Raw genomic sequence first — 24,018 nt, 5'->3', positions numbered from 1 at the left:
CAGGGATGGGGGCCAGGACCGCACGTGGGGAAGGCCCTCGCTGCTGCCGCTTGTCTGCCTGCCTCTTGCCTTTACCACCCTCGGGTTCTTCTCAGCGCCAGAGGATGACTTTATTTTCTTTGGGGAAAAAAAGCAACAACAATTTTTTAAACTGTGACGGTAACACGTGGCTGCAGCAGAAAAGTTAGAAAATACAGAGACTAGAGAGAACAGTGCAGCCTCCAGTGGCCCCCTAGGCCCAGATGTGCGCATCCTCAGAGAGGAAGGTGGTGATTCCACAGCTGCCACTGCGTTTGCCTGGTTCCCAGCCCAGATCCCCCAGCGCTGGCTGTGCAACCTTGGGCAGGTTGCCTAACCTCTCAGAGCTGGTTCCGTCCTCTGTGCAATGGGAATAATTATGGCCCCTGCCCTTGGGGTTGTTGTGAGGATTAATGAGGTAATTAATGCAGTGCCTGGCACATCGTCGGCGCTGGGATAGCTGTCATCATCCTTATGATTGCGGTTGGATCACGCAGGGGAACTCCCCGGGCTGGGCTCTGAGACACCACGTCTGCTCCCCACCTTACAGATGAGGCGTCAGAGTCTGGCCACTACCTCATCTGCCCAAACCTGTCCCTAAATGTGAAGGGTCCTGCAACCCCCCTCTAGTTTCCTCAGTACTTTCTCTAACACAAGGCTTGCCTCTGTTCTGGATAGAGGCTTAGCCCAGAGTAGGAATGACTTAGGTTAGATATTTGAAAAGACTTCCTGATGGTTTTTGATCTAAGGTTGCTATTCTCACATTACCCGAAATGTCATTGACAAGTGGATCAAAATCTGTTCCCTGCCTCTGGGTAAAATTTGGAGGAAGTAGATTGTTACCTCAAGAGCGATCAGATTTCTGTGGATTAACGCAGGCCCAGGGCCTCCGGGACAGACCTTGTGCTGTGCCCCCAAAGTAACGTGCTCCCTGCATGTGTGTCAGCTGGTTCACGGGCCCTGCATGCATGATGGCTTTTGTGTACCACACCACGGGCCCACACAAGCTGCTGGGTATGTGACCATTGTTGGGATGGGGCTCCTGCCCTCAGTTCAGGGCTCAGGTAGGGAAACAGCTGTATAGACAAACCACATAGTAGGGCACCATCTAAGTTCCAGGGAGCTTTGTACTCAAGAGGCACTTAGCCAATGACAAAGCAGCAAGATGGGGAGATGGGACCAGCTCATAGAGAGCCCCTGGGAGAGATGGGGACCAGAAAGCCCTGAAACGTCATGCCTCCAGCCTTCTCCAGTTACCTGTTTGGAAAGCGGAAGGCATATCTTTAAACCGAGGCCCAAGACTGACTGACAGAAAAGGAAGAAGCCTTTGCCCCAAACAGACCCTCTCAGCTGCTAGCCCTCCCTCACACCCTCCTCTGATCACCAGCTCCTGCCTTCAGGCCCCATCTCTCTGCCACCCTTCCTCTCTCAGGCCCTGCGTTTGGCTCCCAGACCAGCTCCACGAGTCAGTGGAAAGTGGCCTTTTCTGATTGCTAGAAAAAAAAATCAAATTCCCAGAAAACAATTTAAGTTCTCTTCTGTGATGTTTTTTCTTAAACCTCCGCTACTTCATGTTCGTACCTCACCGTAGAGTTAGATAATTCATGTTTTAACGCAGAAATAAAGGTCTTCAGAATGTTAGCTTTAGTGAATGACTATTTCATGGTGCTCTGCAAATGGCACCAAATCTTGGGGGTTCCCCTGCCGGCACAAGAGTGAGAACCACTGCTGTAGTTATCCGATGTTTGAGGGACGGACAGGTGGATAGGTGGGTAGAGGGGCGGGCTGGCAGGCAGGCAGGCAGATGGGTGCTGCAGCGTAAGGGTCCCATGGCCCTTATATGCATATATTTAAATATATTTAAAACTATTCTTAACATACAAAATTCGAATGTTCAATTTTCTAAGTGAAATTTCAAGTTAGATTTTAGCAAGGGCTGAGATTAGAACAGAGATGGTCATGCTCCTAGGCCTAAAAGCGTCAGCCAGGGTCTGGGCTGGGGACACAGATCCGACCACCACCAGAGAGCCTCTTCCTGTCCTCGCAGATCATCTCTCAGACCTGGCCCTTCCTAAGCATGATTATGGAAAACAAGTTCCGGGAGAAACTCGAGCCCAAGATTCGGGAGAAGAGCGTTTGCCTGAGGACCCTCACCTTCACCAAGCTCTACTTTGGACAGAAGGTCAGTGCTGTCTCAGAAAGCGCAGCCTGGGCTTGTTGTACAGTCTTTTCTCTATCCTGTCCCTGCTCCGGTCACTCACCTGATCTGAAAGATCACTGGGCCTCAGGGCAGGCCCCCATCTGCACTTTCCAGCCCCTGGGGCTCAGGACAGCCCCTTACTCCGGGCCCAGCAGCGTCTCTGCAGGCTCTAAGGAAGCCTGGCTCAGAGAGCAAAGAGGAGAGGTAGGGAACAATTCCATGTCTCTAATTCAAAGTTTGAAAACTAGCCCCGTGGAGGGAGACAGCCAGGTACAAAGATGTACAAGTTCCTGCTTGCTACCCTCAGGCATCACTGGGGAGAACACACTATCTCAGGAGTGAGATAGTGCCTCAAGGCAGTGTGTGAGTCTCTACTAATTGATCGATTCTGGCCATCAGTGTCACCAGCCCAGGCTAGTCGCGTGAAGATAGTAGGCGACCCAGGTTAACAGAAGTTTCTGTTTAACATACATATTCTAGAGCATGTCCCTATCCTAGTCTGTGCTTCTGATTCTACCCCTTTGCCCTATTCCACTCGCCCCAAGGTGCCCCCTGATGTGAGTCTTACTTTGGTTAGCTGGAAATGCATCCGCCAGGCAGAGAGTACTGCTGCGGTGTCCCTCACCTGGCAAACCAAAGGCGTTGGCATCCGGTCTGCTCTGGAACAAGCAGGTGTCCGAATGCAGCCCCATCTGCCGAGAGCTATCTGCCAGCCCCAGAGCACGTGCCCAGCTTGGAACCGCCAGCCCCCCAAGTGGGGGTGGGTCAGGCGTGCCTGAGCCCTGGAGATTCTGGTTCATGCCACTCGGATTCTGCCAGGACCAGCTTGTCTGTTGGTTCATTTATTTATTCCCTGTTTCATTAATGTATGACTTACTGAGCATGGCTGTGTGCGAGGCACCACAGACAGAGTTGGGCGTGGCTGTGCCCTGCCTTCAGGGAGGTCACTGTCCTGTTGTAGAAGCAGATGCATACACTGGTGGATGGCAACATGGCAGTGTATGCACAGTGGTAGAGGAATGTGTGAATTCAGGAGTGGGTGTGTGGGAGCTGTGGCAATCAGGGAAGACTTCCAGGAGGGGGTGATGTCTGAGTTGGCATTTCAGGAATTCAACAGGCTAAGAGCCAGGCAGCCTGCAGTCTGCTGTGTTTATAGCAGAGCCTGCTCAGCAAGGCCACTCATCCGGTGCCTGTGGGATGTGGCATTGCTGGAAAGCAGTCCCTTGATGGCAGCAGAAGCAGGTCTAGAGATGGCTGATCCTGAGGGATGATTTTTTATCACATCAGAAGAACCTGGCAGGGGACCTGCAGGCTGACCAGATGCTCTACAGGAAAAATACCTGACTCCTGGTCCTGGTATTTAAAGCCCTTTCTCTCCTGGCTCCTCTCCCCTCTTCTTCTCTGTGGGCATCACAGAGGACTCCTCAGTGACCTTCCTGGGCTTGGCCAGGACCGGTGTACTCAGCTCTTCTTCATGCCCATGAGGGTTCCCATCTCCCTGGGATTCCTGCGTCCATGCCCAACGCCCCTCTATGCCGTGGTCACCTTGGACCAGTGACTTAGCCTCTCTGAGCTTCCGTTTCCCTGTCTTTAAAAGGAAAGGACCCACATCTAAGGGTGGTCGTGAGGTGGGACAGACAGTCCTGGCCTCAGGGCCGCTCTGTGTGGCCGTGTGAGTATTGCTTACAGTGGGCACCTGGGCAAGAGGGCCAGTGGAGGTCAGATTCCAGCCTCGGGCCCCTTGCCTGCCTGTGAGCCCTGGGCCAGGGCCACCCTGCCTGGCACAGAACAGATTCTCACAGGATGGTTCTCCCTCATCTCTGTGGTGGGCAGCCTTCCTCAGGACCAGTCTCTGCCGATGGGGGTCTTGGGGCTGGCTGAGCTTTCACAGGTGCCCGCAGGCCAGCCCCCCAGCTTCGAAGCAGCAGCCTCCAGGCTGTGGGACTCAGTGTCCCCACCCCCAGGCTTCCACTGGCTTTTCTGGGTCTTTAATGTCAAGGCCCTGGAGGCCAGGGATGAGGCCAGGGATGAGTCCGGTGCCGTATGGCCCAAAGCCTCTATAATTCTGGGGGCCTTCTGAAAAAGAATGTAAATTAGAACAAAATGAATATTAACTAAATATGAGAATGAGAAAATAAATTACAGAAAGTTATGTTTAACGTATCACGCGTATCATATACCCTGGAAAACTCTATAATTTACTGCTCAACATGTCCCTATAGTACTTTTTTCTTTGCATTTTTGGCTCCTTGCTCTTTGGTGACTTTTTCATGTTAGAATGCATTTGTAAATACACTTTCTATGGGAGGAATAGAAAGATAACAGAATCTTTAGTATGGTTGATTTAATTTTTTCTCCACTATGTTATTGTGGTAAATTTCAAACAAACACAAAAATTGAGAGAATTATGCAGTGAACCATCTGGATTGTACAGTCGATCCTGATTTTTAACCTTATGCTGCATTTGCTTTAGTACATACCCATGCCTCTAACCCTCTGGACTAAATTTCAGACCAAATTCCAGACATTCATAAATTTCACCCGTCCCAACTACTTCAGCATATGTATCACTAACTCAAAGTCAAATTAAATTTATTTTTGATTTTTGATAAATAATGAACAGACCCCACTCCAACGCCACACCATAGGAGGAAAAGAGAAGAGTGTAGGCAGAGGGAGTAAGAAAAACTACCTTGGAGCTCAGCCTGGGGGCCGCAGGGGCTGGGGATGGCGGCCCTGGGGTGAGGCTCTTGAACGCCTAGAGTGAGGTCCCTCCGCCAATGCTGCCCTCTCCCCTCGCCCTTGGTGGGCGACTCCTACTTATCTGCCAGCACCGATCAAAAGCCTTCTCCTCCTCCAGGAAGCCTCCGCCCACCCCAAACTGGGTTGGGAGGTGCTCCTGAAGTCCCCATGTGACAGCAAGCAGCGAGGGCTGGGACTGGACCTCATCACACATTCCCCCTCCCCACGTCTCCTCTGCTGGGCCGTGAGCCCCTGAGTGCAGGCTCAGGGCGCCTTGCTCCTTGCGTTCACCCCAGGCCAGGGCCTGGCTCAGAGTAGGGTGTTCAGTAAATATTTGTGGTAGGAAAGAGAGAAAGAAGGGTGCACATTCTAGGGAAAGAAGTATCAGGGTGACAAAGGCAGATGCGCTGTAGGGTGGATTTCTGTGTTTGTACCTCATCCGGGGTATGCAGTGGTCATGTCGACGGCAGTGGTCGAAGTCCGGTGCTGAGAGGGGGCGGCAGCCGTTCCTGCTGCAAGACCTCTGCTGACCTAGCCTTCCGGTATCTCTTCCAGTGCCCTAGGGTCAACGGTGTCAAGGCACACACCAATAAGCACAACCCGAGACAGGTGGTCCTGGACCTGCAGATATGGTGAGCCCTCTTGCCTGTCGGGCCAGGGTGACGCTCTGGGAACAGCCAGTTTGAAGATGGAGTAGCCTATATACATTGTAATTTGGGGTACGAAAGCCCTCGCAGGACATAGACCCCTCACCTCCCCCAGGCTGGAGCACAAGGTCCCTGCTTGGGTGGGGAGGAGTGTCAGGAGAATTGATGGTCCCAGGGGAGCCACTGCCATCTGATCCCTCAGCCCAGGCCTGGCTTCTCCCATCAGACCAGGCACTAAGCGTTTCTGGGTACCAAGGCCCAGGAAGGAGAGCTTTCTTGGAGGCCAGGGCCAGGTCACCTAGAGAGTCAGACAGACCAGCTGCCTCAGAATGTAGCAAGAGGGAGCAAGTGTGACAAGAAGATGCTGGGACCGTGGTGAGATCCAGGGAGCTCTGAGCACAGGCTGTGAGAGACCAGTGAGAGAACTGGACTCCGCGGCACCTCAGACAAAACTAAAGGATGCAAAGGCACGTGAGTGGCTAGTTCAGTGGACTGAGCAAGGGCACCCTTAGCACCCTTACCTGTGTCCTGGAGATAGTTGATGGCCACCCTCTCCTTCCCCTTAGTCTCCTTTAGTCCTTTGGACAGGGTCTCTTCATCTATAGCCTCAGGGGCACTCGTTCTGGGTTCCTGGTGCCTATCACTTGACAAGAGCCACCAGTATGGCTCAGGCTGCTGATGACTTACCCCTCCTACCAACAACCCAGATGCAAGGCTGGATGTAAACAGTGGGGCTGCTCTGTGTCCTCTGGGAAGAGACCCTGGCAGAGATGGAGCAGGGGCACCGCAGTGACAGAGGGGTGGGCAGTGCGCTCACTAGAGCCTCTCCTGCATCCACGGGGTGTGGGGTGAGGTGGTGCCCAGAGTCACTGTCGTCAGGGAAGGGGGGGGCACGTGCATGCGACACCTGGGTGCAGGGAGCTGGGCTCAGGCTGGTAGGGAGACCATATCCAGGTGCAGCAAGGCTCAGGCTGGGCGACCACCACCCGGGCTTGGGCTGGGTGCCGCTGGGCAAGTTTCCCCCTTCCCCACATTTCTCCCTCCCTCCTTTCAGCTACATTGGGGACTGCGAGATCAGTGTGGAGCTGCAGAAGATCCAGGCTGGTGTGAATGGAATCCAGGTGGGTGGAGCCTGGTGGAACTGCCCCCCCTTCATTGCCCCCCTCCACCAGTCCCTGTCCCTGGGGTGGGAGTCAGGGCAGGGGGAAGCAGGTTCATGCTGGAATAGGCTGAAAGGGGGTGATGACCCCAGGCCCCAAGGTCACACTGCCAAGAAGTGGTGGCTGGGCCTCACCAACTTGCTCAGCTATACACCCCCAGAGAGACTTTGCCCAGGAAAGGGAGAGATTCTTTTCATGGAGTGATGCAGAGCCTTTGCTTGGAGATGGAGTTGGATCAAGGAGTTGGAAATATCTCACGGCAGGAGTAGCGGAGTTGAGTTGGAGCTGGAAAGACTCCTGGGTCCCTGCTGACTGGCTGGCTTAAAACGTGGGCAAGGCTACAGGCCCCTCAGTCCAGCACACCAGCGGAAGGCAGTGGGGGCCAGTTCATAGCCCCTGGGGAGCCAGCAGAGGGGTAGCAACTGTGCGTAGGTTTCAGTCCCCCAAGTTTGGTCCCTGTTGTGACAGCAGGCGGCCCTGACATTTGGGGTGGCATGGGGCATGAGTAAGACAGCAGTGGCCTCAGCTGACTGCAGCAGGTGCAGGAAGAAAGGAGGCTGAGGTCCCTCACTGGGTCCTCTGTGTCTCTTCAGTTGCAGGGCACTCTGCGGATCATCCTGGACCCCCTCCTGGAGGACAAGCCCTTCGTGGGAGCTGTGACATTGTTCTTCCTTCAAAAGCCGGTGAGTCTCGGGGATGAGAGGCAGGCCTGCCGCTCCCTGCGAGAGAGCACTTGCCTGCTGGGCCCCAGGCACTGGGCTTGAGCCCTAGAATGGACGCTGCCTAAGCCCACTCTGACCTGGGTACCTCCCTGTCCCCTGTAGTCCAAGGCAGCCTGAGGTTCCAGACTCTGTTCTCCCCAGGACCAGAAACAGCTCAGAAGAGTGTCTTGCCAGGGTCGCACGGGTGGTCGGAGGTAGTGAGGAATCTATACCTTAGACCAGTGGTCCCCCACCTTTTTGGCACCAGGGGCCGGTGCTCCTATGAGAATCTGAGCCTAGTGATCTGAGGTGGAGCTGAGGCAGTGACGATAGCGCTGGGGGGTGGCTTCGCTGCCGTTCCCCTCCTCCTGTGCGGTCCAGTTCCTCATAGGGTGCGGAACATGGCCCTTGAGTTGGGGACCCCTGCCTCAGACCACTGTGAGTTCAGGCCAGCCTGTGGCCATGTGCACAGGCTGTGGTTGCCCTATAGGAAAGCAGAAGGCCTGACAGGCCCAGACCCTCCTGAGCCGAGGCCTGAGCACCCCTGCAGCAGGCGCCCCCCAGCGGGCTGGGTTTTCCGTGTGGGTGGGTGTGAGGCACTTGGCAGAGGGTGCCCAGTCCTGGGCTTCTGGCCCCTTCCAGCCTAACAGCCTCCCTCTGCCCTGCAGCACCTGCAGATCAACTGGACAGGCCTGACCAACCTGCTTGATGCACCAGGGATCAAGTAAGTGCCTGGAAGAGCCGCCAGACAGACTCTAAGTGCAGGGCCCTCCAGAGCCACTAGTGGTGACGGGCTGCACAGTGGCTGTGCCCTCCCTCCCGGCTCCCTGCCTGAGGCGTGGGGTAGGCACCGAATCCCACTCACTCCAGGGGGAAGTGTTGATGTGTTTCGAGTCGAGCTGGGAGGCTAACAGTGTCGCCTGGCCCCTGTGGGCAGGCACTGCACCGGAACACACGCGCACACGTATTTCGCGCACACGTGGGTGAGCCCGGGGAGAGGGGCTCCGATCAGATGAGATGTCCTAAAGGAGGCCATGTGGGCTAATGAGAGAGCGCAGGCTCTGGAACCAGACCCAGCCAGACAGGCTTCTGGCTCTGTTGCTTAGCAACCGTGTGACTTTGGACAAGTTACTTCACCCCTCTGGGCCCTTCCTCAGTAAAAGGGGGGCCTGGTTCCTCTATCTTGGGGTCGATGGGAGAACCCTCAGGTGTGTGTGGTAGTGGCACAGTGGCCTTTCATCCTCACTCCACCCCCCCTCCAACACAAGTGCGTGGTGAGAAGTCCATGTGGCCTTCCCCAACCATGGTCAAAAACATAGGGAGGGAGGCTCTCACAGCAGGGGCCAGAGAGGAGGCCGGTCTTGGAAAGTGGACTCTCCCAGGGCTGGCAGGGAGGGGGCTGTGTGTGGGAGGGGAGGGGTCACTCAGAGCCTCAAGTCCTCAGGTCCAAGCAGAGAAGGGCTCCAGCCCCATGGAGACACTCCTTCTGTCAAGGAAGGACAGCCGAACTAGCAAGGTACACACCAGCTGGCTCTCCAGGCTCAGGCACTGCCCCTACCTGCGGGGAGGACTACTCACTCTTTCGCTGGGGTCCATTGATCTCGGACCCCTGGATGCAGAAATTACAGTTGTGGATTCTTTCATTCAATAACATTTACCGAGCACCTACTGTGGCCAGTCCTATTCTAGGCACTGTCCCTGCTCCCTCTACTGGGGAAGAGTCAGGCAATAAAGAGGATTTGGATGTGACATCAAGGAGCAGAAGGGCTACAGTAGCAAATGCTCACTCACCTCGCATTGAGTGTGCACCAGGCACTCTTCTCAACGTGTCATACATGTTAACTCATCTTTGTAACGACCCTAGTAGGCAGGCATAACTATCCTCATTTTAGAGATGAGGAAACTGAGGTCCAGAGAGGTTAGCAACTTACCCAAAGTTACACAGCTTGTAGGCGGTGATGCTGAGATTTTAACATAGGTTCTAGGTCATCACTCTCAGCTACCATGTTGTGATGCATCAGAGAAGAGAAGAATAAAGCAGGATGGGGATGTGGTGGTCGAAGGCCGTCAAAACGACCACGCCCTCCCCTACCCAGGCAGGTGGGGTCAGGGCTGCTCTCTCCCAGGCAGGGCCTACCCCAGAGCTCTGCTCATGGTTCCGACTCCGGGGAGGGGGAAGGGGCAGGCTGCCTGGGGGAGGTAGTACCACCCCTCCACAGCTGGTAATGCCCACTCTCTCCAGCGAGGTGTCAGACAGCCTGCTGGAGGACCTCATCGCTGCCCACCTGGTGCTGCCCAACCGTGTGACTGTGCCAGTGAAGAAGGGGCTGGATGTGACCAACTTGCGCTTCCCTCTGCCCTGTGTGAGTACCACACTGGCCACAGGGCATGATGTCCAGTGCTGGGGGGCAGACGGGCTGAGGGGGGAATGCATTCTCACATGGTAATCATCATTCTGCCCTGTGGAGGGCATGGCACGCTCATAGGGTAAAGATCGAGGCTTAGGAAAGTAGAATGGCTTGTCCAAAGTCACCCATCGAAGGAGGTGCAAAGCCCAACTGGCATTCTTTCCCACATCCTGGTCCCCCTGTTGGCCTGGGTTGGGGATTGGGGACTGTGAGCAGTCACCATCACCCCCAGGAAACTTCAGGAGCCTCACATCCTTCCTCGAGGGAAGTAAGATTCCCCGACCCCATTATTTGGTGATGGAAGAATCCTTGGGGTCTGCTGGGAAGATAGAGCCATGATGTGGGGCTCCCTTGGGAGCTCAGCCCTCTGTCCTCTCCATCCTGGGCCCAGCTCGGGAGGCTCCCGAGGACAGCCACATGGCCTTCCTACAGAAGGTGCCCTGGCTTTGGCCCTGAGCCCTTCAGTGTCAGGTCCTCAGGAGAGGGGAAGCACCCAGTTCACCCTCAGCACCAGGTGTGAGGCATCAGCCTACTCAGGCCACGCAGGGGTGAGGGGCCGGCAAGCAAGGGAGCACAGATGTAGTTAGCTTCCCCTTAACTGCACGTGACACGGAGTGTTTGGCAGTCTGAGAATAACAACACAATGCCATCACCTACATCGTAACTACCCACAACATTCTGTCGTTAGGGTATATCCCGCTCAAGAGGTACTATATCAAGCTGCTCAGATTTAAACTCAGACTAGTCCTCTGTGTTTGTGACAACTGGTAATGAATATTTACAGTGATTTGTTTCATTCCATTTTCTATTTTTAGGGTTTAATTTTTACCTTAACTTCCTTTTGTAATCATGTAAAAACATGTGTACACTTCCAAAGTTCAATATAAAAACACAAATTACGTTTTAAGGAGTCTGGCTTCTATCCCTGTCCCCTCCACCTAATCTCCACCCTCCCCCTGTAAGTGTAGTTTATCTTCCCGTGATTTTTCGTTATTTGTTTTCTAACATGGTGTGTCCATATCTGATTATATTCATAGTCCCCCTTTCTCGGATGCATAGCTGCACACTGCAGCTCACCCCCCGCCCCCCATTGCTTGTATCACTTCTTACGTCCTGAGGACCACTCCATGTGAAGGTGGAACCCATTCTCGTTCTTACAGCTGCATAGCGCTCCACGGTGTGGATGTGCTGCCGTTTATCTAACCAGTTCTCTATCGACGGACGGTTCAGCTGTGTCTGGCCTTTTGCTCTGACAAATATGCTGTCATGAATTGCCTTGTACATATCTTTTTATATTTTTGCCAGTAAGCTTTTAGGGCTAGAAATGGGGTTGCTGGGTCAAAGGGAAAATACATGTGTTTTGACTAATATATATATGCATGTATGTATGTATGCATGTATATATATACATGTATATATATACATGTGTATATATATGTGTGTATATATGTGTATGTGTGTGTATATATATACATGTATATATATACATATATATATATATATATACATGTATATATATAAAGGTTTTTTTAAACAGTTCTAGGCAGGAGAGCAACTAGCCCTTGAATAAACCATTCACACAGCAGATTAGAGGCAGGGAAGGTTGGGAAGGCCAAGGATGTGGGCGGGCATCGCAATACAGTGGACAGAGCCCTGGGCCCTGCCATCACTTGCTGCGTGGCCTGGACCAAAAGACTGCTGTCTCTGGCTTCTGTCTCCCCATACAAACCATGGGGAGGGTGAGATGGGCTGGGGTGATGTCTGATGGCTTTGGCTCTGATATTGTGGGCTTTGAGGGCTGGTGCAGCCCAAGAAGCAGCTGTGAGCCCTGGGCTGGGGCATTTTCCAGGGAGTGATCAGAGTCCACTTGCTGGAGGCAGAGAACCTGGCCCAGATGGACCACTTCCTGGGGATCCAAGGCAAGTCAGACCCCTATGCCAAGGTGAGCATTGGCCTGCAGCATTTTCGGAGCAAGACTATCTACAAGAACCTGAACCCGACCTGGAATGAGGTGTTTGAGGTGAGGGTCTCCTTGGCCACTCTTGGCTACTCTTGGTGTCCGCCAGGTCCCACTCTGGGTTGTGCTGGGTACAGACAGGGGAGGGCCTTGCCTTTATGGGCCTCACATATCTGTGGGGCAACACGGAGCCACGGGAGTGGGCCTTGGGGACAGGCAAGCGGGTCTGCATAATTCCCACTTCCCATATCTACCACGTCTCCAGAAGTGGGCTGCTGTGACCCCACTGGAAGGGCAGCCTATAGACAAGTCCCCACCTGCTTTCCCCACTAGAATAAGATTGGTCGGAAGTTTTCAAATCAAAGTAAAAGAACCTAGAGGCATTTCTTCCCCATTCCTCTAGCCTCCCCTGACAGAGCCAGACACCAGGACCCTGAAGTTCTTAAGTTCAGTTGGAATCCCTACCATGTGACAGGTAGCACCCTTGGCCGGTTAAGTGCTCTGGAAGCTGCAAGCCCCATGCAGAACACATAGCAGCCACTGTCCCCTGTGCACCCACCCTGCCATGGGCTTGCACGCGTGGCCTCTCATCCTCCCCACCATGCAGGAGTGGGGCACTCCCTTCTTACAGGTGGAGTTCTCCAGGCACTGAGAAGGGCGGGAAGCTGCCCAGGGCTCCAAGCTGGCAGGTGACAGAGCTGGAATTTGGCTCCCCTTGAGTCATACTTGAGGTCCGCTTCATCAGCTGTTGTGGCCTGCAGGTCAAGTCACCTTTCTTTCTTTCCAGTTCATAGTGTATGAAGTCCCTGGGCAGGACCTGGAGGTAGACCTATATGATGAGGATCCCAACAGGGATGACTTCTTGGGCAGGTAAGGAAGGCTGAGTTGGGCCTGGGGGTGCTAGGCCTTCCATTGCTCAGCCAGGATTGCAGGTCCGTCTGACACGGTGACTGTGCCAGGCAACTCACCCCATTGTTCTATATTCCTGCCACAAACCACCTTCCTAGATGTCTTCTGAGTGTCCAGCCCTGAGCTGGGCCCCTGGGGTACAGAGAAGACCCCAAAGTTTGGAACCATGAGCTCTGATTTCTGTGCTCCTAATAATATACCAAGTTCCCATTTGGACCAGTGGGTGGGGGGGGTGGGGGGCAAGGCTGCCATGGATGCTCAGGTCCCCAGTGCCAAGGAACCCTGGCCACTCACTCTTGGGTAGAACACAGAAACTCAGGGCTGTGGCACTGGCTATCAGAATTTCAAATTTAAATATTTTGGCCCAGCAGTCCCATTTCCAGGTCTCCTATAAAATAAAGGCATTATACCTGAAATGTTTGTTGCAAAACTGTGTTGGTAAAACAAAAAAGCTGGAAACAACACGAATGTCCAGCCTTAGAGGACGCTGGCTGAACATTCGAATGAATCCGCCATTGCCAAACTACAGAATATTCTGCAGCTTTTAAAAACGATGACCTGGGGGATGTCTGTTATGTGTTAGGAAATTGCGGAAAGCAGTCGGGAGTGACCCGTGCAGTTCGATTGCTTTTTCCAGGGAGGATCCTCGCGTGTGTACATTTGCGTGTGTTTGTGTGAGCGGAGAGAAGGGTGTGGAAGCTACGCAGCAGGATACTCATGCTGCTCACCTCAGAGGGCTGGGATTAGGAGGAAAAGTTTTATGTAAATCTTCATACTCCTGGATTGCTTAACTTGTTTCCGTGAACACAGAACTTTTAAAAATAGGAACAAAACAAAGTGGGAGGGGCACAACTGACAGCCTGAGAAACAGCTCACCAGATGCTGCTGTTTCATTTTTTATTTTTCATCTTAATGAAAAAGGTTACAGTTTTTGTAATGTTGGAGATTAGAAGTGTGGCTCGTGGTTCATGTTTTATGTAATTGATTTCAAGTTGCGTTTTGAGCTTAAGCATACTTCTAACACTGACGTGGAATTAATGTCCCCTCTGGCTCTCAGGCTCTTCCGTTTGGACTTGGTTCCGGGTAGGTGAGAGGCACGCTGTGAATGTGGATGTTACTTCCTCTCTCATACATGCCAGCTATACTTATCCCGTGGAGGGCACTGGAGGCAATTTTGGAAATAGAGGGGCATTTGGGGTTGTTACAATGACTGTGGAAGGTGGTGCCACTGTCATTTAGAGGGTACCAGACAGGGAAGCTGAATTCCTGCAATGCATAGGCAGTTTGCACAATGAAGAATCATTGCCAGCAGCACCATCACTGAGAATCCAGAGCCAATGTGTCCAGCAGTGTCTGTTTTTTCTCCTTCAGGGATGGCAGCCACCTGCCTTCTAGGGCAGCGTGCCCAGTGGAAGCAGTCCTGATGGTTAGACAGTCCTTCCTCTCCTTGAGCTCAAAGTGGTCTCCCATTGGTTTTCTGGCATGAATAAGGTCCTGTCTTGAGGGCCCCACTCATACCTGAAAATAGATTCAGGGTGGCCCTCCACACCCTCTGCAGCCTGCCTCCTTGGAGCTGAGCTGACCCCCTACTCCCTGTGTATTCCAGCCTGCAGATCTGCCTCAGGGATGTCATGACGAACAGAGTGGTGGATGAGGTAGAGTTGATGTTTGCAACCCCCTCCCCATGAATAGCTCTAGGAGGCTGTCTCACAGCCCAGCTAGTCCTATGAAATGGGTCCCTTCTATGCTGAGCCACACATGCCTGCCTGTCTTCCAGGGCAAGAGCTGGGCAAGGCACATATGGGTCCCAGGGAACCCATCAGGGTCTAAGTTGGAAGAAGCTTACCTGGAAATGGCCACAGACCAAGGACCTCCAGCAGGGGATGGTCACGCTGCGGGTGGCGGGGGGTCGGGGGGTTGTTCACCGTGTAGCACTTCTGGCCACCTATAACCACAGCTCCCAGCCCTTTAAGTCCAGAGTCCACCATCTGACCTGGTTCACCTTTTCCCTGAAGCTCCTCTGAGGGCCCCACTAGGTCCCAGAACCGAGCTGCCTGCAGAGGGTCAGGAGCACCTCACTGGCCCTTTCCCTGAGCTTTCCTTTCCCTCATCTTCCCCCAGTGGTTTGTCTTGAACGACACAACCAGCGGGCGGCTACACCTGCGGTTAGAGTGGCTTTCACTGATCACTGACCCCGAAGCTCTGACTGAGGTGAGTGTGGGGTGACAGGACTCCCTAGCAGGAAGGGGAGGCCAGCAGTGGGGCTGGTCACATGCAGGCTGTACATGCAGAGGAAGGGTAGGAGATGAGCCCCCAGATTTTGCTTAGTCTTCCAGTTAGCCCCACCTTCTGAAGAACATGTCCCTTGGCTCTTGCCTCCACACAAGACAGCTCCTGATCTGTCTCAGCAGATAGACTCTGGGCATCTCAACCATCTTCAGGGAAGCTTGGATCCTTAGAAGCATGTTAGTGCCGATCAGCCAAGTTCACAGGGAAGATCCACCCTCTCGTCTAACTTGAATCTGTCATGCTGTCCTTGTATTCTCAGACTCAACAGAAAAGCTAGGTTGCGAAGGATCTTATGGCCAGTCTGGAGGGCAAGGGCTGGCTGGCTTCCTTCTGTCACAAATAGGCTTCTCCAAAACCAGTATGTGTCTCCTGCTGCTGGGGGCACGTAGTGAGGGTCTGTATCTGCCTGTAGGACCATGATGGCCTGTCCACTGCCATCCTTGTGGTCTTCTTAGAGAGCGCCTGCAACCTGCCGGTGAGTGGTGACATGGCCAGTGTCACACATACCCTGCCTTGTGCCCATCGCTTTCCAGTGCCCATTTGAAGTGGAAACTTACAAATGTTGTGTTGCTCATTTACCCTTCTTGTGCTACAGAGAAATGCGTTTGACTACCTGAATGGCGAATATCGAACCAAAAAGCTCTCTAGGTTTGCCAAGGTAAGTGTGTGTCTGGCTGAAAACTTGATAGCAAGTCATAACTCGTTTTCTCCAGAGCAGCCACAGCCCCATGTCTTCCTAGTAGCAGTCTGTGCACACACCGCCTTGGAATGACGACTGCTGCTCATTAAGTCCACTGTGAGCCAGGCTTGGCAACTCATCCCCTACATTTGTTGTGCCTGAGTCCCATGAGGACTGTGTATCCAATTTTATTGCCATTTTACAAATAGTACCCAGAAGGTTAACTGCCTGGGTCACACAGCTAAGGGAGGAGCCAACACGTGACTCCACCCTGTCTCCATAGCTCCAGGAAACAAGAGCCCGTGTCCAGCTCCAGCCATCTGTCTTTAACTTGAACCTTCCCCTTGAGTCAGCCTGATCCTAGTACTTGCACAGTGATGGCAGCCCAGAGATCCTGAGAGCACCAGGCTAGCATTCTCTCAAAGGGAAGCAACCGGCTGGCCACAGTCCCACTGATGCTCCTGAAGGCTGGGACATAGGGTTGGGTGGGTGTGGTGTCTCAAGCTGATACTGATGGTGCCACTTTCATTGTGGATTTGCCCCCTCACAGAATAAGGTGAGCAGAGACCCCTCTTCCTATGTCAAGCTGTCTGTGGGCAAGAAGACATATACAAGCAAGGTAACACAGCCGGTGTGCAGCCACAGGATGAGGAGATGGCTCCAGCCCTTTCCAGGGAGAAGCAAAAGATAAGGGAATTAGCTTACACTTAATGCGTCAGTGCCAGGACACATTTTAGGCAATTTACATTATTTTTAGTCTTCAGAGTAACCTCACAAATAGTTTTATAGTTCAAAAATCTAAGAGCCAGATCAGTGACTTACCCAAGGGCACAGCTATAAAGCATCAGAACTAGGGTTCAAGCTTAGGCAAGCTCTAAGCCTGTGTCATTTCCACTACCCCCAGTTTCCCAGTCCAGCAGGAGAAATCCTGTCACTACCCCCACCCTCAAATGAGCCCCGATGCTAAAATGATTTTCAGCCCTGGTAAAACTTCCTGGCAAAGCTCTCCTTGCCTTTGAGTCTGGCTTCCCCACCCTCCTGCTCCTCGCAAGCTGTAGCGTGTGTGGGTCTGGTCTCTTGGCAGACGTGCAGTGTGCTCCCAGTGGTACCCAGGCGCCAGAATGAGAGGAGAGGGTACTGGTATTCTGCTCCATCCAACCTGGTCCTTTAATGATCTCTCCCTCTTCTGTCCCCAGACCTGTCCCCGAAGCAAGGACCCTGTGTGGAGCCAGGTGTTCTCTTTCTTTGTGCAAAATGTAGCAGCCGAACAGCTGCATCTCAAGGTTTGCTTGAAGTTGGGCTCCCAGAACAGAACTTAGAGGTGTCTAAGTCAGGAGGGGTGGGGAGCTCCTGGCAGTAAAGTGAGCCCCTGTGTGGGGGGCAGGATACTGAGGCCCCACATCTTCATGAGGCTGGTGCCCAAGGCCACTGGGTAAGAGGCTGTGAGAGGACAAGCCCTCAAGTCCCTTGGACCTCCCTGTAAAAGAGTCTGTCTTGTTGTTACACAGCAGGCAGAGGGCCCGTGTGGAAATCTGCTCAAGACATTAATGATGATGTATGTCTTTTAAAAAACATATAATTTTCAAAAAAAGATCAGTGGAAGAAAAAGATCTTTATTTTATACATGAGCAAACAGAGGCTCAACCAATGTCTTGTTTAATATCTCATGACCAACAAATGGTAGAACTCTCTTCTTTTGGGGCCCTGAGCCCTGACTGGATGTCTCACTATGGAGCAGCATCGCTCAATAGTCCCTGAACCCCCACATGGCCCTGGGCATTTAACAGACTTGCCTCATACAGGTCATAATTGCCTCTACCCTGGGTCCCTCTTCCCCTGGCTAAAGGCAGGGACCAGGCCTGGTCCCATTTCCAGTTTTTACAATAGAGCCTGAGGCCACCAGAAGCGTGGAGAGTGGTGGTGGTGAAGGCAGGGCTTGGTTATTCTCTTGTTCTGTGACTGGCCCGCTGCCCAGGTGCTGGATGATGACCACGAGTGTGCTCTGGGAGTGCTGGAGTTCCCCCTGTGCCAGGTCCTCCCCTGTGCAGACCTTACCCTCGAGCAGCGCTTTCAGCTGGACCACTCAGGCCTGGACAGCCTCATCTCCATGCGGCTGGTGCTTCGGGTAAATCTCTCCCCTTGGCCCCAGGGGAGGCAGCAGGTGGCGCTCTGGCTCTGGAGTAAGGTGGACTGCCCCGGCACTAAGTATCTGCTCTACATCAGGAAGAAGCTAGGCCATGTTTTCCACCAATTTTAGAATACTGTCAGCCATTAGTTCTTCAAATATTACCTCTCTCATTCTTTTAATCCTTCCCTTTAGAACCCCTTCTATGATGGACCTTCTCATTATTTCCATGTCTTACCCTGACCCCGTCTTAATTTTTTCCATCTCTTTATCTCTTGGTGCTATGCTCTAATTTCCTTAGATGTTTTCTGACATTTAAATCTTTCTTTGGCTATGCCTAATCTGATGTTTAACCTGTTCAGTTTTTTTTTCCAAACACTTTTTCATTTCTAATTTTATCTTTTCCAAATCCACCTTGTCTTTTTTTCATTGTATTCTCATGTTTCTATTTTATCTTTAATCATTTGAAAATACTTATAACATATGTCTGTTAATTCTGTCATCTGAAGGTCTTGGGAGTTGAATTTTGATGTTTGTTGTGTCTGTTGATGCTTTTTCATAGTGACTCATTTCTATGTTTGATAACTTGGGTTGAAACATGTTCAGTGTTCCTTTGTGACCTGGATTTCCAAGGAGGTTCTGCTGCTGTTGCAACCAAGCACCTCAGGGGCCTACAACCCTGGGTTCATTTTTATGTTAGTTTTTAACATTGGGTTTCAAGATCCCACACGCAGTATAAATTCCTAAGAGGCAACTCAAATTCACATGAGACAGGCCTATAAGGGGCCATATTCTCAAGAAAGACTTTATTTGTCCCCAATCAGAATACAGGCTCAGAAAAACACACCTGTCATCGGTCTTTGCTAGTGGGTGGAATGTTGATCCTAGACTACTTTTTCCCACTAGAGAGATCCCACCTTCACTGGTCCTACTTCAACCCCCAGCCCCACATTGACCAAGGCCTCTTCTTCTAACACCTTGGATTCCAAGGTTGATAAATGACCCTCGGAAAGCTTAAACTTTTTCAGTTTTCTCTGTTTTTGGTTTTAAGCCTAGGGATTTTCCTTACTTTCTTATGAATTTGGCTATGCATTTAAAAGGATGTTTATTCATTTTATTAGGCATTCTTAATGATATTTTTCAGATTATTTGGACCACCATATTGCTGGAAATTGAAGCCTTTAGGCAGGGTCCTGATAACTGAGGGGAAAAAGGAAAGGAGAGATGCAGTGGCTGAGGTTTGAAACTTTGGTGCTAGGAACACAGGGTATGTCTAAGTAGAAAACACATTTTAGGGAAAGCACTGGTGAATAAGGCGACAGCTGGAAAATGACCACATCCAGAAGGTAGCTGGTGATGCATGTGAGGGTTAAGGTGAGGGCAAGGCTGGGGGTGTAGCTCTGGAGACCTCCGCACAGAGGGAAAGTACGTGCTGTGAGCGGGCCAGGTCTCCAGCAGCCAGTACGGGTACAGAGAGATGTGACCAGGACCGAGTCTTCACGAAGACCCACTAGTGAGGCAGGAACAGGGAAAAGATAGTGAAGCACTGGTCAGAGGGCGCCGGGGCCAGAGACAGGTTAAGGAAAATATGGTCTAAGGGGAAAATCCATTGGACTGGAAAGTCAGGAAGAAACTGAGAGTTTTGAGAAAATCGTTCCTTCCAGAAAAAAGAAGGAACCATTTCCCAGAGGTTAAGGTGAGAGCAGAGGAGGAGAAAGTGGTGGGTCCAGCCCATAAACAATCCTGTCATCTGCTTTCAGTTCCTACGTGTGGAAGAACGAGAGATGGGGAGCCCATACACAGGACCTGAAGCCTTAAAGAAAGGTCCTCTCTTCATTAAGAAGGTGGCCACCGACCAGGGCCCCAAAGCCCCACCCCAGGGAGAGGGTCCTGCAGATTTGCCATGCCCCCCAGACCCTGCTTCTGATACCAAGGAAGCCTCCAAGAGCACCACGACAACCATCAGTACTGCCACTACTGTCACCGAGCCCACCCCCCAAGAGACAGGCCCAGAGCCCAAAGGCAAGGACAGTGCCAGAGGGTTCTGTGAGCCCATGGGCAAGAAGAAGAGTTCGGCCACCATCTTCCTGACTGTCCCAGGCCCCCACTCTCCAGGGCCCATCAAGTCACCTAGACCCATGAAATGCCCTGCCTCCCCATTCGTATGGCCGCCTACGAGGCTAGCTCCCAGCATGTCCTCGCTCAACTCCCTGGCCTCTTCCTGCTTTGACCTGACAGATATCAGCCTCAACATTGAGTATGCACCTCTCTGCTTAATCTTTTCTAAAATCACCTACATGAAAAATAAGTCTCTGGATGGAAAAGTAGATATAAACTTACTTTTCTATGCAAGTTCTGGTTTTTCACAAAATGGCTTCCTCAGAGGCAGGCATGGTAGGGTAGAAAGAACAGAGGGGTAAGGGGAGAGCACGTGTGCACCAGACAGTCCGGTGTGGCTCTAGCTACACACCAACTACAAAAGAGATGCTAGATTTTGGTTAAGTTTCCTTAAAGCAGAGCCATTTCCTGAATTTTAAAGAGTTACACTGGAATGATATGGGAAGCTTAGAATGTGGAATTATGTAATAAGTGACTGCCACTTAAGTATTTACTGTGAGCTTAGCGCGTTATTTAATTCAATCCTCACAGTAACCCTATGAGATAGAACTTACTATCATAAGGGTCGAATAATTCACCTAAGGTCCCACAAGAAATCGTGATACAAAGGCAGATCCCACTCTGGGTTCATGCTCTTCCTATTGTGAAATAGGATAATTATATGTGAATGTTGGATGGAATTGACTTCCAACTGAAAGAAACCTTACTGAGGTTCTTGAACCTACATGCCTCTGTTCTGAAAGGAGGACACACTCTATCTAGGGGGTCAGGGGGAGGCCAACCCTTGTAACAGCAAGAGACCTGACAAGCCCTTTCCTTGCAGAGGCGGGGATCACAGGCAGCGAAGGCTGGGCGAGATTCAGCTCACAGTGCGCTACGTGTGTCTGCGGCGCTGCCTCAGCGTGCTAATCAACGGCTGCAGGTAAAGGGATGCCGGCGCCAGGAAAGGTCCTTTGGGAGCATCCGGTGACCAAAAATTCAAGAGTAGGGGCACCTGGAGCAATGGCAGGGGTGGGCAGCCCCAAGGTAGCCAACGGGAAGGAGTGAGGTTTCAAGGGCAGCACGCTGTGAGCGACAAGTCCTCAGTGGTGTGTCGATGGGCTCCAAAGCCAAGGGCTTTGCTCAGACATAAGCACGGCAGAACTGCCTGGGGCAGTGGAAGCCAGTGCCTTTTCTCAAGTGGGAACCTTCAACTTCTGTTAAGTTGGTTCTACTCCAAACTTTACAAAATTGCATGTTTTCAAAACCATGCACCTGATGTTGTCCTTCAAATTTTACAGACCTGCTTTTTTGGTCATCTAGACTACTGGGCATTTTTATCCTCCAGGCCATCTAAAGCTGAATGGCGAGTACAGCTTTCTCCAAATGAGTATTTTCAGTGTTTCAAAACCAGGAACATTTTTTCTTCAATGTTTTTGAATCCAAATCAGAAACCTGACCCCCTGTACCAGCAGTGGAGCTGATCCCTATGTCCGTATCTACTTGTTGCCAGAAAGGAGGTGGGCTAGTCGTAAGAAGACCTCAGTGAAACGAAAGACCCTGGAACCCCTGTTTGATGAGACGTAAGTGCGCCAGTTGGCCTATCTGGAGTGCCTCATCCATTCAGGTACTTGCTGAGCGCCTGTTGTGTGCCTGGCAGCCTTCCAGATGCTGTGAAGGGTTAGGGTTGAATGGGACAGCATGGTCTATGTCTTCATGAAGCCTCTATACACTTTAGAGGGAGAAAAGGACTGCCAGGGCAGTTTAGCAAAACAGCTACCCACTTTTCTTACTCATCGGGACAAAACTTTAGTTCTTGATTATGAAATGCTCCATACCCTTTCTCTTTAAATGAAGCCTCTTTGGCAGGGAAAATATTTGAATTTGGTCATATATATTTTCTCTGAATCTATTTTAAAGCAGCAGTTAAACATTCCCTGAACCTAAGGACCTAAAATTTTCTCCGAAGCTCTAAGTTCTTTGGTCTGTCTTCCCTCCTGTAACAAAGCATAGGTGGCAGGTAACACAGATCTTCCCATACTTGTCCACCCATGTCCTTGAGGACAAGACTGGTAGATTCTTAACACAGTCTTTTTGATGGGTCTGTGGTGGCGAGTCTTATCCTAAATATTCTGATTTCAAGTTGACCTAAAGGTACAGAGTCAAAATTTCATCATTGTTTCCTTCTGCTTGAGGATGTAAAGAGAAGACATTTCTAGCCAGCATAAAAAAATATACCTGATAATTTTGGTTTCCTCTTATCTTGAATTAACTACGCATTTCAGCTTTTACTTCCCTTGCCTTTGAGATCAATTTCCCAAAGACCACTCTGAGACCAAGGTCCCTAAGTTCCTGTGTTCTTCTATGTATCTATCTTATTATTTCAGGCCTTATAGTCAAGTCTTTAATCCATTTTGAATTAATTATGTATGGTGTCGGCAATCTAGTTTCGTTCTTTTTTATGTGGCTTTCCAGTTTTCTCAACACCATTTATTGAGGAGACTTTCCTCTCTCGTATGTTTTTGGCTCGTTTGTCCATTTTATCTTTTCAAAGAACCAACTTTTTGTTTCATTGATTTTTTTCTATTATCTTTTCTCTACTTCATTTATTTGGGCTCTAATTTTTCCTTTTTCTAGTTCTTTAAAGTATAATGTTAGATTATTTGAGATTTTTCTTCTTTCTTGAGATAGGCCTATAATGCTATAAACTTCCCTCTTAGTCCAACTGGCTGAATGCCCAAAATTTTAGTATGTCATATTTTAATTTTCATTTTCATTTATCTCTAGGTATCTTTTGATCTTTTATTTCTTCTCTGACCCAATTGTTGTACAGTAGCACATTGTTTAACCTCCACATATTCATGGTTTCTCTGGTTTTCTTCTTGTAATTTCCAGTTTCATACCTTTGAGCTCAAAAATTTGTGACTAGCTTGTACCGCAACATGGCTGATCCTTGAGAATGTTCCATGTACACATGAGAAATGTACATTCTGTAGTTTTGGGATGGAAAGCTCTATAAATACCAATTACGTCCATTCGGTATAATGTGTCACGTAAGGCCAATATTTCCTTGCTAACTTTCTGTTTGGATGATCTATCCATTGTCGTCAATGGGGCATTCAGGTTACCTTAATTGTATTTTTGTCTGTTTCTCCCTATAAGTCTGTTAGTAACTGCTCTATATATTTTGGAGCTCCCAATAGGTACATATATATGTTATACCTTCTTGACAAATTTCCACCTTATTATAAAATATCCATCTTTGTCTTATTACCTTTTTATTTTTTATTTTAAAATTAAGTTTAATAGGGTAACAATCGTAATACAATTATATAATTTTCATGTGTACATTATAATTTGACATCTGTATATCCTATTGTGTTTACAACCCAAAGTCCATTTTCCTTCAGCTACTATATATTTGATCCCCTTTACCCACTTCACCCTCTCCCTACCCACCCTATATTTAACCCCCTGTACCCCATCTACCTCCCCTACCCCCTACCCTCTGGTAACTACTAGTCTATAGTCCATGAGTCTTTATTTGTTTATCCTGTTTGTTACTTTTAGGTTTATATCCCACATATAAGTAATATCATGTGATTTTTCAACTTTATCTATCTGGCTTATTTCACTTAGTATGATTATTTTAAGGTCCATCCATGTCGTTGCAAATGGCAGTATTTCATCTCTTCTTATGGCTGAGTAATATTCCATTGTATATATGTACCATAGCTTCTTTAGCCAATCATCTATCATAGGACACTTTGGTTGCTTCCACGTCCTGGCCACTGTGAATAATGCTGCTATGAACATCAGTATGCAAATATATTTACAGATATGAGTTTTCAAGTCTCTGGGGTAAATACCCAGTAGACGGATTGCTGGATCATATGGTAGATCAATTCTTAGTTTTTTGAGGAACCTCCATACTGTTTTCCATTTTCTGTACCAATTTTCAATCCCATCAACAGTGTATGAGGGTTCCTATTTCCCACATCCTCTCCAGCATTTATTACTTGTCCTGTTGATTGTAGCTATTCTAACAGGTGTGAGATGGTATCTCATTGTGGTTTTGATTTGCAT

General features: G+C 50.3%; 1 protein-coding gene across 9 annotated transcripts in view; it reads left to right on the top strand.

The window, feature by feature from the left end:
• The window catches only part of ESYT3 (extended synaptotagmin 3), a 56,866-nt gene that overhangs the window by 18,784 nt on the left and 14,064 nt on the right, over positions 1–24,018 (top strand). For 6 of the 9 annotated variants that reach the window (XM_016151183.2, XM_016151180.2, XM_016151188.2 and 3 more), the window contains exons 3-20: positions 2,066–2,200; positions 5,516–5,592; positions 6,662–6,728; positions 7,361–7,450; positions 8,137–8,192; positions 9,711–9,831; positions 11,726–11,896; positions 12,621–12,703; positions 14,349–14,397; positions 14,864–14,953; positions 15,444–15,506; positions 15,627–15,689; positions 16,261–16,329; positions 16,907–16,993; positions 17,686–17,835; positions 19,596–20,092; positions 20,777–20,875; positions 21,384–21,515. In XM_016151183.2, the coding sequence (XP_016006669.2) occupies positions 2,066–2,200; positions 5,516–5,592; positions 6,662–6,728; positions 7,361–7,450; positions 8,137–8,192; positions 9,711–9,831; positions 11,726–11,896; positions 12,621–12,703; positions 14,349–14,397; positions 14,864–14,953; positions 15,444–15,506; positions 15,627–15,689; positions 16,261–16,329; positions 16,907–16,993; positions 17,686–17,835; positions 19,596–20,092; positions 20,777–20,875; positions 21,384–21,515 (2,099 nt within the window). Of the gene's footprint in view, positions 1–2,065; positions 2,201–5,515; positions 5,593–6,661; positions 6,729–7,360; positions 7,451–8,136; positions 8,193–9,710; positions 9,832–11,725; positions 11,897–12,620; positions 12,704–14,348; positions 14,398–14,863; positions 14,954–15,443; positions 15,507–15,626; positions 15,690–16,260; positions 16,330–16,906; positions 16,994–17,685; positions 17,836–19,595; positions 20,093–20,776; positions 20,876–21,383; positions 21,560–24,018 lie in introns of all 9 variants that reach the window. The other 3 variants (XR_001597651.2, XM_016151182.2, XM_016151184.2) reach the window with 3 other exon arrangements.

The sequence above is a fragment of the Rousettus aegyptiacus genome, unplaced genomic scaffold (genome assembly GCF_014176215.1).
Source record: "Rousettus aegyptiacus isolate mRouAeg1 unplaced genomic scaffold, mRouAeg1.p scaffold_m13_p_4, whole genome shotgun sequence".
NCBI classification, from domain to species: domain Eukaryota; kingdom Metazoa; phylum Chordata; class Mammalia; order Chiroptera; family Pteropodidae; genus Rousettus; species Rousettus aegyptiacus.
This window is presented reverse-complemented; position numbering and strand designations above follow the sequence as displayed.